Source organism: Balaenoptera ricei, chromosome 18, assembly GCF_028023285.1.
Source record: "Balaenoptera ricei isolate mBalRic1 chromosome 18, mBalRic1.hap2, whole genome shotgun sequence".
Classification (NCBI taxonomy): Eukaryota; Metazoa; Chordata; class Mammalia; order Artiodactyla; family Balaenopteridae; genus Balaenoptera; species Balaenoptera ricei.
Genome location: NC_082656.1, coordinates 15,874,080 through 15,894,045, shown reverse-complemented (window position 1 = coordinate 15,894,045; position 19,966 = coordinate 15,874,080). Strand labels below are relative to the sequence as shown.

The 19,966-nt window shown below is 35.3% G+C and overlaps 1 protein-coding gene and 1 pseudogene across 3 annotated transcripts in view; one reads left to right on the top strand and one right to left on the bottom strand.

The window, feature by feature from the left end:
* Window positions 1–8,788: 8,788 nt before the first annotated feature.
* Window positions 8,789–19,966, top strand: part of LOC132352257 (phosphatidylinositol 3,4,5-trisphosphate 3-phosphatase TPTE2-like) — a 48,463-nt gene continuing 37,285 nt past the window's right edge. For 2 of the 3 annotated variants that reach the window (XM_059902593.1, XM_059902592.1), the window contains exons 1-6: window positions 8,789–8,835; window positions 10,355–10,474; window positions 11,950–12,049; window positions 12,193–12,256; window positions 13,055–13,119; window positions 19,214–19,274. In XM_059902593.1, coding sequence (XP_059758576.1) covers window positions 8,804–8,835; window positions 10,355–10,474; window positions 11,950–12,049; window positions 12,193–12,256; window positions 13,055–13,119; window positions 19,214–19,274 — 442 coding nt within the window. In that variant the 5' untranslated portion in view covers window positions 8,789–8,803. The remainder of the gene's footprint in view (window positions 8,836–10,354; window positions 10,475–11,949; window positions 12,050–12,192; window positions 12,257–13,054; window positions 13,120–19,213; window positions 19,275–19,966) is intronic. The other variant, XM_059902594.1, reaches the window with a different exon arrangement.
* Window positions 16,502–17,203, bottom strand: LOC132352695 (serine/threonine-protein phosphatase 4 regulatory subunit 2-like; annotated as a pseudogene).

Here is a 19,966-nt window from a genome sequence, read left to right as displayed (position 1 = left end):
CTTTTTTCCATAGAACTTGTATTTCATTGTTTGCAAACTACCTTTGCCCGCTTAAAATTGGGGTGTTTATCACTGCCACTGGATAGAAAAGTTAAATATATCCTTTTTATATCATAGATAGGGCAAGTATTTTTTCCCAGGTTGCCTAGCTTTTCACTATATAGAAGTTTATAATCCTCATACAGTTGAGTACATCTGTCCTTTTCTTTATGATTTATGCCTTTAGCGTCAGAAAGTCTTTCTCTACCTAAGATTTTAATATATTCACCAAAATTCATCTATGTTTTGAATATATTTTCTACATTTAAATAAAACATCAGGATTTATTTTGTATTAAGGTATAAAATGTAGGAGTCTACTTTTCTCCCACGTGACTACTTAGTTTTCCCAGCATCAAAGTTGCATCCCCCTCCATTGTCCTTACCCTAATTTAATGATCCTTATTGCATTTATCACCTTATAACTTACTACCTTATTTACTTATTTATTATATTTATGGTCTGCACGAGACAGAATTTAAACATCATGACGGAAGAAAATTTTGTCCATTTTTTTAACTGCTGTATCTCCAGTGCCTCAAACAGTGCCATGGCACATAGTAGGCACTCAGTGAGTTTGGTTGAATGAATGAACCCATTATTGAAAACATTTATATCTTGTTCAAAGATTTTAAAATCAATCTCTGTTATGTTATGAATCTTTATACACTGGGTCTTTCCAGAATCTATTTTATTTAATCATTTTCTAGCCTTTTGATTTCAGCATGCTTTTCACACATTATGATATAATTTATAGTGAACTAAAACATTCTTAAAAACATAAGTTCCATCCTTTTCCTCTTCCCCTTTTGCTTTTGTTGTCTCAAATTACCCATTTTTGTTTAGTTAGTTTGTTACCAAACTGTAGAGAGCTATAGTTACTTTTCTGCTTTCTTTTTTTTTCTCCCTTTAACCTTTATATACTATAATAAAGTATTTAAAAACCTATCTTGGTAAAGAGTGGCAATTTTCTGGTTCTATTTATCACCTTGCTCAAAGTTTTGTGTATTCTTGTCCTTTTGTTTCTGATAGAAGAGTTCCTTTCAACATCTCTTGTAAGGCAGGTCTAGTGTTGATGAACTCCAGCTTTTGTTTGTCTGGGAAAGCATTTATTTCTCCTTCATATCTGAATGATAACTGTGTTATATAGATTATTCTTGGGTGACAGTTTTTATCTTTCAGTATTTTGAGAATGTCATTCCACTCCCTCTTGGCCTGTAGGGTTTCTGCTGAGAAATCTGCTGATAGCCTAATAGTGGGGGTTCCCTGGTAGGTTACCATCTTTTTTGCCTTAGCTGATTTTAAAATTCTTTGTCATTCACTTTTTTTTTTTTTTTTAAATTTCCAGTGTTTAATTGGGTATGCACACAGGCATGACACAGGTTTGGATCCATTAAGTCCTCATGCAGAATTATATTCTTCTCCATAAAGAAGCCAGTTCCATCCAGGTCACTATGTACACACCTATGTTACAACATTTATATCAAATCTGGTATCTGAAGAAAAGATACACATATAATATGTTCATTTAAGTTATGTATTTTACAGAAAGATTAAAAATTCAAGTCACACAAAACTCAAAAACTGTATTAAAAGTTTGAATAGAAAACTCAGAGATCCACCTGGAATGACTAGAGAATGGAAGTTCTGTATCTACCTGTGTTAAAACTGGTAAATGTGATGAAATTTGTTACCAATAAGATGCATTTGTTTACTCAGTGTAAGTTATCTAATTTTAACAATATGGCACCCTAAAAACCAAATGTATTTTTATGATGAGGCACTTTTGTTAGTGATGTCATTCACTTTTAACAATTTTAATATTATGTGTCTTGGAGAAGGTCTTTTTGCATTGAGGTAATTAGGTGCTCTCTTAGCTTAATGGACATCTCCAGTTCCTTCCCCAAGTTTGGGATGTTCTCAGCTATTATTTCTTTAAATAAACTCTCTGCTCCCTTTTCCCTCTCTTCAACTTCTGGGATATGCACTATCCTAATGTTGCCCTTCCTGAAAGAGTCAGATAACTCTCTCAGGATTTCTTCCTTTTAAAAATCTTATTTCTCTTTCCTCTTCTACTTGTATCATTTCTAGATTGCTATCTTCCAGCTTGCTAATTCTCTCTTCCATATTGTCTGCTCTGTTTCCAATGCTTCTAATGTGTGTTCTTCATCTCATTTATTAAGTTCTTCAGCTCCAGAGTTTCTTTTTCGTTCCTTTTTATTTATTTTAATTATTTTTTATTGATGTATAGTTGATTTACAATATTGTGTTAGTTTCTGCTGTACAGCAAAATGAATCAGTTATACCTATACATATATAACCACTCTATTGAGTAGAGTTCCCTGTACTACACAGTAGGTTCTTATTAGTTATCTATTTTATATATAGTAGTGTGTATATGTCAATCCCAATCTCTCAATTGTTTCTTTTTAGAGTTTTAGTCTCTTTGGTAAAATATTCTTTCTGTTCATTCATCTTTATTCCTGGGCTCATTAAACTGCCTTTCTGAGTTTTCTTATATCTCATTGAGTTCATGGGCTGTGCCACTGCAGGTGGGGGAGTGGCAGTGAGGTTGTGGTCACCTCGGTGGCTGGAGGGACAGGATCCCAGGCCCCACTGTTGGTCAGTTACATGTAGCCATGGGTGCTGGTGTGGTCTGGAGCCTGGAGTCATGTGTGCTGCTTCCCCTGCTGCTACTGTATTCTCTGAAGCTGTGGGCACAGCTGCTGTGGTCAGAGGGCCAGGATTGCAGGCACTGATTCCACTGTTCCCTCGTTCCATCTCTTCTAAGTGTTCCAGTCCACCTGCCTTTAGATGTACAGATGTGTGGAGTCCTCTGGCCAACTGTTGTGTTGGACAGTGGCACCTTTGTTGAGTTGTGGATGTTTTATTGGTTGTAGATTGAAGGGGAGAGACAAAGGTAGTTTTTCACTCTGTCATGTTTCTGACATCACTGTGAATGTACCATATTTTCTTATCCATTCACCCACTGATGGACATTTGGATTATTTCCAGTTTTGGCCTGTTATGAGTAATGTGGCTATGAACATTTGTGTACAAGTTTTTTGTGTGGACACAACTTTCATTTATCTTTGGTTAGTGCCAAGGAATAGGATTGCTGATACTTATGGTAAAGTGTATGTTTAAGTGTATAAGAAATAGTTTCCAAAATGGCAGTACAATTTCACATCTCTTCTTATCTTTAGGTTTTCATTTTCTTTCGTCAAGTTTTGTAATTTTCAGCATACAGATCCTGCACATATTTTGTTACTTTATAAAAAAGTATTTCATGGGTTTTGGTGCTAATATAAATGGTTCAGTTGCTTAAATTTCTACTTTTCAATCGTTCATTGCTAGTATATAGAAATATAATTGAATTTTGTATATTGACCTTTTATACAATAACTATTAAACTCACTTATTAGTTCTGTTAGCTTTTTTGTAGATTCCTTGGGATTTTCTAGGTAGGCAAGCATCTCATCTACAAATAGAGGTTTTTTTTTTTTAAATGTGTTTAAGATTTATTTATTTTTTATTTTTTTGATTAATTAATTTATTTATTTTTGGCTGTGTTGGGTCTTCGTTTCTGTGCAAGGGCTTTCTCTAGTTGTGGCAAGCGGGGGCCACTCTTCATCGCGGTGCGCGGGCCTCAATAGTGAGAGTTTTATTTCTTCCTTTTCAATCTATAGGCCTTTTATTTCCATTTCTTGCTTTATTACATTGACTCCAATATAATTTTGAGTGGAAGAAGTGTGAACTGACATCCTAGATGCCTAATCATTGGAAGAAAACATTCAGTCTCACCATTAAGATTGATATCAGCCATAGGTTTTTTTGTTTGTTTGTTTTGGGGGGGCGTAAATGCCCCTTGTCAGGTTAAGGAAGTTCCCTTTTTTCCTAGTTCACTGAAAGTTTTTATCATAAATGGATGTTAAATTTTGTTTAAAAATTTTTTTGCCTCTACTGAGATTATCATATGTTTTATTTTCCTTAGTTTATTGACATGGCGAATTATGTTATATTTAGAATGTTGAACCATCCTTGAATTCCTGGAACAAACACTAAGTGGTCATGAATTTAAAATATATATATACTGCTGGATTCAATTTATTAATGTTTTGTTAAGGATTTTTGTAAATATATTTATGAGGGATATTGGTAATTTTCTTGTCAGGTAATGTCTTTACTGGTTTTGGTATCAGGGTAATGCTAATCTGCTAAAATGAGTTTGGAAGTCGTCCCTATTCTTCTGTTTTATGGAAGAATTTGTTTAGATTTATATCTTCCTTGAAGAATTAAGTAGAATTCTCCAGTGAAGTCACTTGGGCTTGGACTTTTTTGTTGTTGTTGGAAAGTTTTAAACTACAAGTTCAATTTCTCTACAAGATATATTACCTTTTAAACTATTCAGGTTATCTATTTTTTCTTGAGCACATTTTAGTAGTTTGTGTCTTTCAAACAATATCTCCATTTAATCTAAGTTGTCATATGTGGCACCTTTAAAATTTCTATAGTGATAAAATGCAATTAAATATCTTGTATATTAGTACTCTCCCACTTCACTGGTTTTATTAAATCATGGTCAGAAAATGTTGTCTGAATAATTTTTATATTTTAGAGTACCATTAAAGTTTTTTTATCTTCTTGTAGGATAAATTTCTTTTAAAATTTCATAGAAATGCTTTAAATATGTTTTCTCTGCACAATAGAAACTATATATATATATATATATATATATATGTAGTTTTAAAATATATATATATATATATATATATTTTTTTTTTAAATGGATAGTATTTGACCAGGGACACTCAGATCTTATCTTTGCTACCAACACCCCTCTCCAAAGGAAAGTATATCCCTGAGGACCAAGCCGGGCAAAGGACACTCCTGGGTACTTTGGAGGTTTCTCTCTAAGTCCCAGTAGAGAATCCTAATGAGCGAACTTAGGTTGGATTCAGATCTAAAGCCTGACTCTGCTCTCTTCAGCCTGAGTTTAATCTAGGAATATAGCCTTGTCTGTTATGGATAGTTTGGTGGGGGGGACCCAGAGCCCTGGAGTGAGAGTAGGAAAACCAAAGAATCATCCCAGTGCCTTTAATGCTTTGAGTATGACCACATGCCTCCCTCCACCATCTGTGCAGAGAAATAAGTGTCCAATGGGAAAGATAGGACCTGCCCCCAATGCAGATCCCACCGCTGTTCAACATGGTCTTAATAGTATCTTATAGAGTCTGCCTTCTATCAGTATAAAATAAGTCTTGGTCATAGTTAATATTTTTGCTTTGAATTAAACTTTGATATTAATATTACAACTTTTAATGTTTTGAGATTTCACATTTGCATCTGATATCTTTGTCCATCTCTTTATTTTCAAACTATCATTTTAATTTAGTTTTTGTTCTTGTATACAGCATATAGTGCATTTAGTTTTTAAACTTATCAAAGTATTTGTCAGTATTTGATATGAGAGTAATGTGTTTGTATTTATTATCATTTCAGGTATGTTCGGTTTTATTTGCTATCATTTTACTTTGTTTTCTGTATTAAACACTTCCTTGATAGTTTTTCTTTAAATTTTTTTAACATTATGCTATTAGTTGGTTTGTTTTTATTTAAGTTTTAATAATATGAAAGTTATAAACCTGTTTTTAGAAAACATAATTGTACCTTTGTTTCTCCATCAGTATCGTTTAAAACTGGACTTGTACCTGGGAAGATAGAAATGCAACATGCTTTTACTTCTGTCTTCTGAGAAACCTAAATTATTGTGGAAAAACCCTGCAAATTTAAATCCATACTATTATCGAGAATTTTGTTACTTATCTTTGCTTTTAGAATCATTTGTTTACATTTCCACATGCTACATTAACAATGATGATTTGGACTTAGTTCTGAATTTTTATGATTTTATTTCTTGACACCTTTTCTCTGTAAGCCATCTTCCTTATTCCTGCCTTCTTCATTTTTATTCCTTGCTCAGTTGGCTCAAGCACTTCTCTGAGTAATCATTTTTAGGAAGGTTACATGGTTGCACTGGGTGTTGGAGAGTGTATGTCTGTTGCTCCCACATATGAATAGTACTTTTTCTAAATGTATAATTATTGAGTTACTGTCCTTTCCCAGCAAACTCCACACACATTGTTTGAAGCTGCATTTATATAGCACACTCTTTGTTAAAAAAAAATCTCAATTCTAAATTTACTTGGGGTAGTTTTGGGAGGCACTGAAAGTGATAGTAGAGCCTAAAGCCACCCCCAAGCCATCCTTTTGTGCCCCAATGATTCTGTCGGGCATGGTTCTGTAAATTCACTTTGTCAAGTAAGTTCTGATTTGTTGTAACATTTCTTTGCTACCCAGAGATCTGATAGTCTGTCTGGGATCAGAAAGGGCTTGTATTAAGAGAATGGCAACCTCAGGGGAGGTTCACCTCTTTTGGCCAATCAGTTCCCCATCCGCATCAACCTTTGCTCGCTAAGCCTGGGCAGAGGTAGTGGGTGCAGATGGAGAAGGGAGAAATTAGAGGGGGTGGGGAGATCTTATAGCTCAGCTTAGCCCAACAGTATCCATCTGTGGCCTGTTCCATTTGGCAGTGCCGCAGTTCTATTAGGCATCTGTCCTCCCTCTTCTCCAGTCTTGGGCGCAGTCTGTGAGCATTGCTTTGGGATCAAATCCCACTTGGGGTGGAATTTGGGTCACGTGTTGGAGGCTTCAGCAGGGCAAGAAATTGCTCCTCAATGACTACCTTGTCTCCAGCCATAGGGTAAAATGAGGCACAACTGCTGGCGCTATAAAACCGTCTCCTCCTACTACTAATGGGAGGAGCCCAGCCTCCAGGGTGTTTCTCCTTTGAAATGTATCTTACTAACATTCCTCACCCCCAAAGTGCACTTCCCACCCCAGCGGTGAGTCTCATTAATGTTTAACTGTCTTATTCATGGGGTGACTTGTTTCAAGAAATGCATATTACAAGACAAGAGCTTCCCTGAAGGTCCCTTATTCTATTGTTGTAGAACAGGTTTGGCCATAGTTTGATGACTTGCCCAGGACCCCACAGCTCACTCATGGGAGAGCTGGAACACACATCTCTTCTACCATTCCCTTCTGTCTCCACGCTCTGTTGCTTTAGTTGATGACCCCAAGCTTAATCTTACCATTAAGCTGGGATTAGGGCTTTACAGTCAAGGGAAAGGTTAGTGTTTTTTTCACATATATTCTACATAGGAAAGAAAGAAAAAAAAAAGAATCAGGTGAAATTTTTACAGTTATTAGTAAAAAGCATTTTGTTAGGCAACTTCTGGAGACTTTAAAAATTATATTTATAAAGGCCTTTGTTGGTTAAATTCATACTGTATGTTAGGAAAAATCTGATACACTTGAAAGCTCTGAAGTTTTATTTTTACTTCTTTTTGCAGCAGCAAGATTAAGAGAATTGTGTACTTCATTGTATCATCCTTCACTTTCAGGTATGTGAGACTCTAGAAAAGGAGGTAATTAAGTATGTATTAATTTAATATCAATATTTTTTAATGGCAAAGGATCTGGGAGGGAACAAAAAGCATTTCCACTGTCAGTATGTCGCTAAATAACCTTTGTACCCCGTTTAATGCAATCTAATTTATCTTGGAATTTTAATTGAAGCTGAACATTAAGAATTGCAAAGAAATGGCATGTACCGAGTCTAATAGCAACATATTAACATGCTTTTTTTTTTACCTGTAAAAGTAAAAATAATGAAACATGCATTTCAAAATTCTATAGCTATAAGGAAAGTGTTTTAGTAAATACCTTATTCACCTAGAATTATTCCTTAATTCTGGAAACATTTTACTTAGATCTTTCTTCTCTACATGATAGTAAGATTTCATACTATGTTACAGATTCACACAATATACTTGCTTCCTTTTAAATTGATAATATTTTAATTTGCATTGCTATTGTGAAAAAGTGCTTTAAGATTAATTTATCTTCATAGATTATACAAATAGTATAATCAACTTATAGAGAATGTGTTCAGCATATATAGGAAGAAGGCTTAAGAGTTACTTTAGAGTTCAATTATGTATGTATTCATGGAATTGAATTCCTTATGTGCCCAGAACTGTGCCAGAACCATCCATTGATATGTAATCTTATATTTGTTGATAATCTCACAATAAGAAGCCTTACTGGTCAAAGTAGTCTTTTAAGGGCTTATGTTAGTCATGCTTTCACTTGGTTTTTATTACTAAATTCTTTAAAAATATCAAGATTAATGAGGTTTAATTTATTGTGGGAAATTGATAGAAGACCCTTCTAAAATTCTTAAATTTTAAGAAGAGTTTACAAGTGGAAACATGTAATTTTAATGTAGTTTGCCTATTCTGTCTTGGAGTGTTGGTCTGATGTGTCTTAATATAAAAGGGCATGATATCATGAAGTGGTTTAGTCGGAAATTTATTTCCCTAACAACTGCTGCTATTGGGTGAAAGCAGAGTAATTTATGTTCAGATTCTAAGAGCAGTTCTCCCTACCACTGAACAGTTTAATCCAAAATAATGACATTTTGATATCAGATCATTGGGCTGAAGTTAGTCTACCTATAGGGGTGAAAACCACTTTATCCTTATTTGGTTTATTTATTTGTTTGTTGTAGAATATTTGGAATTTTGCTGATCTTTGTGGATGTGTCCCTCATCATTACAGACATAGTTGTCTCTGATAGCACGATGTATATTCCTTTGGAATATCATTCAGTTTCTTTAGCTATTGCTTTATTTTTTTTCATGGATGTTTTTCTTCGAGTATTTATAGAAGGGTAAGTTTGATTAATTTTTTAAAAGCACATAGAACTATTTGTACTGCTATGAGAAGCATCCCAGGTAATTACCAGGTCAACCCAACTAAATATGCCCCTCTTTATCAGAATAATTCTCCTCGAAGGCATACTCCACAAGAGAAACAACAATCCAAATCCCAATTTCTATCAGATTGAGCTTTAATATTACTATTGCAACTGGCACTCTAGCCTCCAAACCATGTATTCTAGATGGTTCCTTCAACAGATAAAGCTTAAAGGGTTTGCAAAATGGGGCCAGGCAGCTAATATGTCTACATGCACATTATTAAGAGGAATATGTATGTGAAGTATAAATATTGATATTTTTATTGAGTTCAATGTAAATAAAAGCTGACAGTATATTAAATACTAGATAATAGATCATGAGCAAACCCTACCTCAGTTAAAATAAAAATTTGTGGTACTTCCCTGGTGGTCCAATGGTTAGGACTCCATGCCTCCACTGCAGGGGGCGTGGGTTCGATCCCTGGTTGGGGAACTAAGATCCTGCAAGCTGCAAGGCCAAAAAATTTTTTAAAAATGAGAAATTTAAAAATAAATGAACAAAAACTTGTGTTAACCTCTATGGGAGAGCGAGTCAGGGACTAAATTCCCCAGCCTCACTTCATCCAGAGCATTTCGGAACATGCTTGTCTCCTTTCTGGCTGAATCTCTGTCCTCATGCCTCCGAGCTAAGGACAGTTGTCCACTCCCAGGTTACTCAGAGCCTAAAGGGGCTACCCCAGGATTAGAAGAAGCTTTCCCCGGAGCCCCAGTGCCCATGGCTGAAGGAGCTAGTGTTGAGGAGGAGGTGCCGGGGCTGAAAGTTCAGCTTTGCACAGAGGAGGCCACACCAGGTCACTGGGATTCCACTGTGGGTGCAAAACCAGGTGATGAGTTTGCAGGCCAAAGTAGTGGACCCGTCTTGCTCTCACAAGCTCCTTTCATGCACTTCTCACAGCCCGTTTCTCTAGGGCTGTGACATGTTCAGCTTCCATTGTCTGATAGCATGGCTCACCATCCCATCTCTCTCTCCCACCTGTGTGAAGGCAATGCTTGCCTCTTGTTCAATGGTTTGGTTATACCTCTTACTATACTTATGGTTATACTTGCCATATTGATGCTTTTGTCCTATATAAGTATAAAATGAGCATGAATATTTTTTTCCTTAATCTAGTCTAGTAAATGCACTTTAAATCATTCATCAAAGCAGAATTCCTTTTTTAAAAAAATATTTATTTATTTTGGCTGCACTGGTTCTTAGTTGCGGCATGTGGACTCTTAGTTGCAGCATGCACGCGGGATCTAGTTCCCTGACCAGGGATCTAACCCCAGGCTCCCTACATCGGGAGCGCAGAGTCTTACCCACTGGACCACCAGGGAAATCCCAAACCAGAAATCTTAAGGGGGATGAGTCAAATAATTTGTGCTCTTAAAATATCCCTATCTCTTCTTTGGGGAAGCATAAACTTATATATTTTTTTGTTTTTTATTACAGGGTACGACCGTATTTTTCTGATATAGTTAACTCCTTAGATGCTGCCATTATTGTGGTGACTCTACTGGTCAATATCGCTTATATTTTCTATGACTTTAAGGTTCTTAAAGATTTCCCTGAGTAAGAAACATATGCTTCCCTTCTCTTAAAGTTTTTCTTTCTTAAAAAATATTTTCTGTGGCTTTCATTTTGTGTAATCTTTTTAACTCTGAATGTGCTAATTCTGTGCTAAATAAGCTGCTTGAAAATGAAACATTGAAATAAATTTCCACATATCTGGAAACTAAAGGATGGTGGTGTTTAGAGACCAGTGAAGGGTGTCCACGCTGAGTACCTTTAGTTGAATGAAGAAGATGGTGCCCCCAAAGAAGAAACTGGGGACTTGCTTCTTGTCCTAACTTGAACTTCTCTACATTTTGAAATTCCCACTTGCGCTTCAACCACAAATTTCTTACACGTGAAATTCCTGGGTTTTTCCTGTAACCAAGAGAGTACTGGTTTGAGTTGATGAAAAATTTGAGTGACTCCAATGATGATTCTCTAAAAAGGAACAAATGGAAGAGAAAACGAGGTGACATGGGTAGAAACACAGAGGTAGAATTTTTGCAGTATAGTTAACATGATGAAAGCTGAGGCAAAGTTAGAACTGTTAGGGATCAAACAAAAATGTGTATGAGAGACCGATGGCTTCTTTTCTTTCTCCTCCTCTTTCTACTGTGGCAGTGAGAAAAAGAAGAGCGGAAGTGTTCTAGGATGTAGCTGCTGGGTGGCTCACTAGGCTTATTCCTTAGTCAAGACAGCTTGCCACTTCCTGCACTCCAGCTTCTCAGGACTTTGACTCAGGTCCCAACAAAACTTGATGTGATAAGCTTTTGGAGTTTTTGAAAATAACCAGAACCAGTATGGTCTTCAGACAGGCAACCTCAGTATCACCAAAGAGCTTGACAGAAATACAAGAAGAAAAACACCTCAGGGCCCACTCTAGACCTACTGAATCGGTATGCACACTCAAGCTAGAGAAGCACTAGCCCAAACCATCAGTTCTTTGCCATCGTGTTTCTTCCTGATGGTAGGAGACACACTTGGGAAGTAACTCATCTGCTACCTGCCTGATGTGTGTTCACAGCTCTAGTGAACCCCTGTTACTCACAGGAGTAACAGAGGGGAATAAGAATTCTGTTTTGATGGGGAAAAGATTGAAAAATGCTTGTCTTAAACCACAGAAGTTAAATCCACAAATTCTGAGAGTCTACCATATGACTTTTTCTTTAAACCAGAGTTTCTCAACACCAGCACTACAGATATTTTGGACCAGATAGATATTTAGTAAGGGAGCTGTCCTGTGCATCGGTACTGAGCAGCTCCCCTCTACCCACTAGATGCAAGTAGCAGCCCCTCACAGGCAGTTGTGACAGCCAAAAATGTCCCTAGACATTGCCAAGTATGCCCGGGGTGGGTGGGGTGGGTGGGAGGCTTGGGCCAGGGGGGCGTGTACAAAATTGCCCCTGGTTAAGAACCACTGCTCTAAACTTAGTCCATACTGACAAAATCCTCTGTTTCTAAAGCAAAAGTGAATCTTGTAAATTTATTGTTAGATTGACAATGATTTTACGACCTCTACGACTTATCATTCTGATAAGAGTTTTTCATCTGGCTCATCAAAAAAGACATCTTGAAATGCTGACCAGGAGGATGGTAAGTGGGCAAAATATGTTTTATGATTCAGAAAAAATGTTTGTGTTTCAGAAAATACTGGCAAGGGTTGTAGATATCTATATATTGTTCTTTTTTTATGTTGATTTATGTTTTACAAACGAATGACTGTTTTAAACCCTCAGGTTTCAGGAAACAAACGGCGATACAAGAAGGACGGATTTGACTTAGACCTCACTTACGTTACTGGTTTGTGAAGTTTATCTCTTGATTTGCCTATATTAACATCACATTTTTCTTGTGTGTGAGTAATTAATTATATGCTAATTTTGTTCTTTCCCTGTCTGAGGCATGTTCTTTCAAAGCATTTTTTATCCATGAAGACATATGCCACTATGATAGTGTGATGTATTTGGGGTTTAACCCTGAAAATGGAAAAATCTTAAATTTCCTCTCAATTCAGGGCTACTTGCTTATAGTATAGGAAGTTGAATGGATTTTCAGCTGACTCCATTCGTTTGGTTTAGAATTCATTGAGTTCTAGTAGGTATCCTCGGTCCCAAGGATTTCAGAGAGACCTGTTCTCTTCCTAGAACCCTAGAGATGAGGTCATTGCTTTGTAGGTCTCAGGTTTCTGAGTCAGGGGGGACGCTGGAAAGCACCCTAGGAGTTCCCAACATTGCTGGAGCCAAGATCTCTCATTTTTCTTTGGTGTTTAAATAAGAAATAAATTCCCACCACAGGGGGCCCTCCAGACTAAAGTCAACGAAAATTTGTTGCATAAGGCTGGAACCAGTTGAGACTTGGGAACACTGAATGTAATGGTCAAAATAGTGGATAGTTTAATATCCAGTATTGGATATTAAATACTGGATTAGTTAGCTAACTAGGGCTAGTTAGGGTTAGGGTTAGGGTTAGTTTTTTTCCTGTCATTCTCAATCCTGAAAGTTCTTTTCTATGAAAACAGTCTGATTATATGTAAGTCGAGTTCTCATATATTGTTTCACATCTATAACATTTGTTAATAGTGACTGTTTTGACTTCCAGAGCGTATTATTGCCATGTCATTCCCATCTTCTGGAAAGCAGTCTTTCTATAGGAATCCCATTAAGGTAAGAGTTGTTATCTAACAAATGCTCACATTTCTCAGTAAACATAGACTGTGGAATTGTAAGATAATTTTGGCCCAGAGATGACAGTGTTCTCCTAAAAATTTACACTTTCAGGTAAAAAATTATCATGGATTGCTGTCAATTACCTTTCGCTCTGTGATGAATCACCCGCAAACTTAAATGACTTGTAACAGCAAACATTTACTTTGCTCGTGATAATGTGGTTTGTGAATTTGAGTTGGGCTTAACTGATCAGGGACACGCTTAACTAATTTCAGCAGAGCTAACTCATGCATCTGTGGGCAGCAACTGGGCATCTGAGGGCTGGCTAGTCTAAAATGGCATTGTTGGATGGCTCCAAGTGATGTTTCATTCTGTAACAGGCTAGCTCAGGCTTGTTCACATAAGGCAGTGGCAAGGAGCTCACTAGCATCAAGCAGAAGAATGCAGAGGCCCTGGCTCTCAACTAGTATAATGTGGCTTCTACCTCATTCTATTGGACAAGCAAACTACAAACCCAGTTCAGATTCAAGCAGACAACAGATGCCGTCTCGGGAAGGCAGGAATTGTGGTGAATTGTGGCTGTTTTTCATGGTCTATCATAGGGAAGAAGATTGAGAATTCTTTAACTAAAATGTGTATTCTTAGATTGAGATCCTAAATTACAGTGGATACATACTGCTTTAGGTTCCGTAGATTAAATAAAGTTCAAACATCAAGTGATGCTTACTATGAAATGCCAGTTAAAAGTCATTGTTTAAGAAGTTTGCATATGTGTGCGGGTGTGTATACATTAGTGCAATTTACAGTATTTGTTCTATCTCAATAAAACTGTAATTATGTATGTATATGTGTGTATGTCTATGTATAAGTATGTGTATATATAATTATACTTTGAGGCATAAAAATTACTGTAAATTGCGCTAATCTCATGTATATCTTGATAAAATTATATATAGGTATATATACAGCCAACACCCCTATCAAAATATAGAACATTTCTTGCTTTTTTTCAGTCAATACCCCAACACACTGGAGGTAATTACTATTCTCACTTGTGTCACAACAGATGAGTTCTACTTTTTTTTGAATTTCACATAAATGGAATCATAGACTACATCTTCTGTGACCAGCTTTTTATGCTTAAAATGAATTCTGTGGGATTTAGCCAATATTGTTGGGTGTACAGTAGTTCTTTCTAAATAGTATAAAATAATATTTATTGCTTCTAGAATACTGATTGAAAGCTCAAGCATTCAGTTTACTTACAGAAATTATACAATTATACATTGCTTCACAAAGGCAGCAAACACATTATACTCTAAAAAGTCTACTTTACAGAAAATTAAAAATTCTAAATATCAAAAGGTACATCTGAAGAAACAAGTATAAATTTGGCAGCCAGTAATTTTGACAGGAAGTTGTACAGCTTGCATGACTTTAAATCTGTGAATATGACCTTCAGTCATTTAGCTCAAGTTCATCATTAATTTATTAATTTTTCCAATATAATTGTGTTTCATACCATTGACATTTGCATACTCTAGAATATGTTAGAAAGAAATGTGTAGTATTCACAAATGTTCAGAAAAGCAAGCAAAAGTTCTGTGAATCGGCCCAGTTCTTCTGAGATGGTCTCACATCAGCTTCATAAGCATATTCAATCATACAAAATAGTAAGCTAATGTTTGAACACAATTTCCAAGATAAAGCATATTTTCTCACAAATAGTGAAGTCTTTTTCTCAAGCACCACAAAAGTATACAAAAGAATTTTAGTTTGAACAGATCTGTCAGAACGTGTTTAACCTGATATTTCAACAGACTTAAAGTTTCCATGCTTTCACAAGGACCAGATTTTTAATTACTTAGAGAAAGAAACGGCCTTGAAAGATGTGGACTCGATCATTACCAATAGAAAAAGTATCCAATGCATATCTTATAGAAACAGAAAAATAGAACATTTCCCCTCTCAGAATAATGTGTATATAATTATATGTAATATATATTATATATACTATACTATATAGCATATATTAGATAATGTATAGTTGTACATGTAATTATATAATATATAATACATTTCCTTCTTAAAATAGTGTATATTTAAATAAAATGTATATTATAATATATATTAAATATATATTAATATATAATGTATAATATATAAAATTAGTATATAGTATTTGTAATATATATCATATGTTATATATAATTATGTTATATATAACTGCATATAAATTTTATATAGTATAACTATATATTATTCTATTTATAAATATATATTACATATATATCTTATCTCTTATAGAAACAGAAAAACATAACATTTCCGCCTTAGAATAATACATGTATACTTATAGATAATATATATTATACAGAATAATGTATAATTACATGTATAAATTATATATTGTATGTATAATATATGTCTTATATAACATGTAAATATATTATTTCATTTATAAATATATAATATAAACTCATCTCTTATAGAAACAGAAAAATATAACATTTCCCCCTTTATAATAATATATTTATATATAATTATGTTATTATATATAATTATATAATGTATAAATTATATAACTATATATTACATATCATAATTTTATAACAATAATATATAAGTATGCATATATTATGAATATATTAACATCATAAATATATAATACTGTAAGTATATAGATATGTAACTTATATAAATTTATAGTTTATATATTATATAATTATATAATTTATATTTTGTATGAATGATATGTAAATTACAATTTATATATCATTTATACAGTATATAATTCTGTTATATATATTTATATATAATGTTATATATGTTATTACTTTATTTTATATTATATGATATGTATTATATTACATATGTTATATCATATAACATATATAACATTATAAAATATGTTACACATAAATATACATATATTATTCTAAGGGAGCAAATTTTTAATTTTTCTGTTTCTGTAGAAGATGAACATATATGTAATTTATATTTATAAATATAAATAACTACCATGAAACCCTTTAATTCATATGGTAAATGTTGAAACTATGACCAAAATATGAAGACTGCCAGAGCTGTTAGAAAAAGACTAGAAGCCTTTTCACATATGTATAATCTAAGCATGATACTCTCCAAAAAAAGAAAAGGAATTGTAATTATTACCTTCCAGTTTGAAAACTTTAATTCTAAATTAAAAAAAAAATCTATACACAAGCCACTGAGTTAACCAGATCCTCCCCCGCCCCCCCAAAAAAGTGTTTAGTAAGCAGGACCCAGAAGAGCTGATATTCACAGTTCCTACAAGAACAACTCTTTCAGGGTTTATCCCATGAAGTACTTTATTTTACAACCATCTTCTCGTGCAAAACTAAAGGTCCATTTGATTACACAGAAATTTCATACAATGTAAAACTAGAACTGAGTGTGAAATACTGCATGTAAGTATTTCTAAATAGTCTTGTTCCATCGGTTCATCAGTGATTTCTGTGGCTTTATAGTCATTTTCTGTGGAAGATTCTGAGAGAATCTCTCCAGTTCTACTGGAATTGGAGCCTCCTAATTCTTCTGTTTCATGGCAGTCGGAATCCTACTTGCAGGGCCTCTGTTTTCACTATCTTCAGAATGTAAATCTTTCTCATCCAGAGACAGATGAGATTCCTCTATTTGATTATTTTCCGCAGAATTCTCTTCATTTATAGTTAAGGCATCATCAGATTCTTTCTCTTGAATTTTTTTTTTCTGGAATCATTTCTGTTGTTAAAGACACTTTTCCTCTTCATCCTCTTCTCTTTGTCTTTATTCTTAGATGAAGCTGGTTCTTCTGTTTCTTCTGTCATAACTGAAGAAATGTGACTAGAAGTTGTTTGGTCATCTCTGACTTCACCTTCTTTGTCACACTTGAGTTTTTTAACCTCATGTCCCCCAGCTCCCAGACCATATTCATTTGGATGTTTATTTTCTATACGGCTCACTGAGGAACTCCTGATCCAGATGTCAGAGTCACTGTGAATTTTGTCCTCATCATGCTGTAAGTTTGTAAAGACTCTTTGCTCCCTGTGCTCTGAGGCAAACCCTTCCTTCCTTCCTTCCTTCCTTCCTTCCTTCCTTCCTTCCTTCCTTCCTCCCTCCCTTCCTCTCTCCCTCCCTCCCTTCCTTCCTTCCTTCCTCCCTCCCTCCCTTCTTTTCTTCCTTCCTTCCTTGTTCTCTCCCTTCCTCACTCTCTCCCACCCCCCCATTCTCTCTCTCTCTTTCTTATTGTATAAGTTGCAGGAGTACAGCATTAAAATTCAACAAATGTATACACTACAAAGTGATCACCAGCACAAGTCTAGCTGCTGTCTATCACCATACAGTTGACCCTCTACCTATTTCAGCCACACCCCAAACCCCTTCCCCTCTGGTAACCAGTAATCTGTTCTCTGTATCTGTGTTTGGTTTTGTTCGCTTTTGTTTGTTCATTTATATTTTTAGATTTCACATATGAGTGAAATTGTACGGTGTTTGTCTTTCTCTGCCTGACAGTTTCACTTAGCATAATATTCTCAAGGTCCATCCATGTTGTTGCAAATGGCAGGACTTCATTCTTTTATGGTTGAGTAGTATTCATTGTGTGTGTGTGTGTGTGTGCATGTGTGTGCACGCGTATTTATCACATCTTTATCTATTCATTCATCAGTGGACATTTGGGTTGTTTCCATATCTTGGCTGTTGTTAATAATGCTGCAGTGAATATAGGGGTGCATATATCTTTTGGAATTATAGTGTTTTTTTGTGTTCTTTGGCTAAATAGCCAGAAGTGGAATAGCTGGGATCATATGGTAGTTCTAGTCTTAATTTTGGGGGTAATTTCCATGCTGTTTTCCATAGTGGCTGCTCCAATTTACAGTCTCACCAACAGTGTTTGAGGGTTCCCTTTTCTCCACATCCTCTCCAACATTTGTTATTTCTTACCTTTTTGATAATAGCCATTCTAATAGGCATGAAGTGATATCTTACTGTGGTTTTGATGTGCATTTTTCCTTAATGATTAGTGTTGCTGAACATCTTTTCTTGTGCCCATTTGCCATCTGTATATCTTCTTTGGAAAGCTGTCTATTCAGGTCCTCTACCCATTTTTTAATTGGGTTGTTTTTAAGTTGTATAGTTCATGTATTTTGGATATTAACCCCTTATTGGATATATAAATTGCAAATATTTTCACCCATTCACTAGGTTGCCTTTTCGTTTTGATCATGGTTTTTATCACCATGCAGAAGCTTTTTAGTTTGATGTAGTCCCATTTGTTTACATTGGCTTTTGTTTCCCTTGCCTTTGGAGTCAGATCCACAAAAACATCGCTAAGACCAATGTCAATGAAATTACCAGCTATGTTTTCTTCTAGGAATTTTATGTTTTCACATCTTACATTCAAGTTTTTAATCCTTTTTGAGTTAATTTTTGTGTATGGAGTGACATAGTGGTATAGTTTCATTCTTTTGCATGTGGCTGTCCAGTTTTCCCAACACCATATATTAAAGAGACTATCCTTTCTGTATGTTCTTTTCTCCTTTATCATAAATTAATTATCCATATATGTGTGGGTTTTTTTCTGGGCCCTCAATTCTGTTCCATTGATCTATGTGTTTGTTTTTGTGCCTGTACCCTACTGTTCTGATGACTTCAGCTTTGTATCAATAGTATAGTTTAAAATCAGGGAGCATGATAACTCCAGCTTTGTTCTTTCTGAAGATTGGCTATTCAGGATCTTTTGTGGTTCCATGCAAATTTTAGAACAAATTACAATTTTCTTAAAGCTTGTTAACCACTTAACTTCCTTCTCTGGTAGCTTTAAACAATGTGTATTTACAGTAGAGGATAATCAGAGTAGTCATTCACAACTTTTGTGTGCTATTTGAAAACCATCAGTGGGTTAGTTATGACTTGGAATGTATGTACCTTTTTATTCCCTGAATCTCCCCTAAAAGGTGCTAAGTGACGGACCAGTGAATAAAAGGGTGATAATCATTTTAGGTTAGTCCTAGGAAAAGGCTTATGTTGGTGCCATGTGGAATATGTAAGGTATGTGTCCATCTTTTTTTAGGAAGTTGTACGGTTCCTGGATACCAAGCATCAAAACCACTACCGAGTCTACAATCTCTGCAGTATGTACATGACTCGATATTTTGCTACTATAGATAGAAAACAGGTCACTCACTGCATGTAAGAAGATGATTCAGTTTTTACATTTCATTTAATCATAGGTATTTGGTGGTGGTGGGAAGTGAGTTTTAAAAAGTCTCCATCTTGTGCTGGCTCTGTTTGGTAGGAAAAGAAAGTGCAACAGCACACAGTGCCCTGTGAGGTAGGCAGGAGGCTGGGGGCAGAGCCATTTTAGGAGAGTCAGGTCTAGTGGTAGTAAGTTTTGGAAAATATTTGTTTTTTCCTGCCAGCTTGTGTTTTGAAGACAATTCAACAAATGCACGCTCTAACCCACTAGGAATGAGGCGTGAGGAGACCAGGGCCCTGCATAGGAAAAAACCCCAAAACCCTATAGCAAACAAATTATAGCCCAGCTGACCCTCTTCCTCTATATTAAATGGACATTTTCAGGAGGGAAGTATTTTGGTTGGCCGCATTGGCTTCTTCTCTGTGTAACCTTCCAATAACATAGTGAGTAGCCTGCTAGAAAAGTACAAGTAAGGCCTATTAAACCAAAATAACTTGGGCTTATGTTACTCAAGATGGACAAAACACTACTCTACTTTTATGTTTGAGACGCTTACGTTTCTTTTAGAACAGCAGGGGCCAGACAGAAAGCTCCTTTTAAAGGTAGAGGAGGAATTTCTAATAGAAA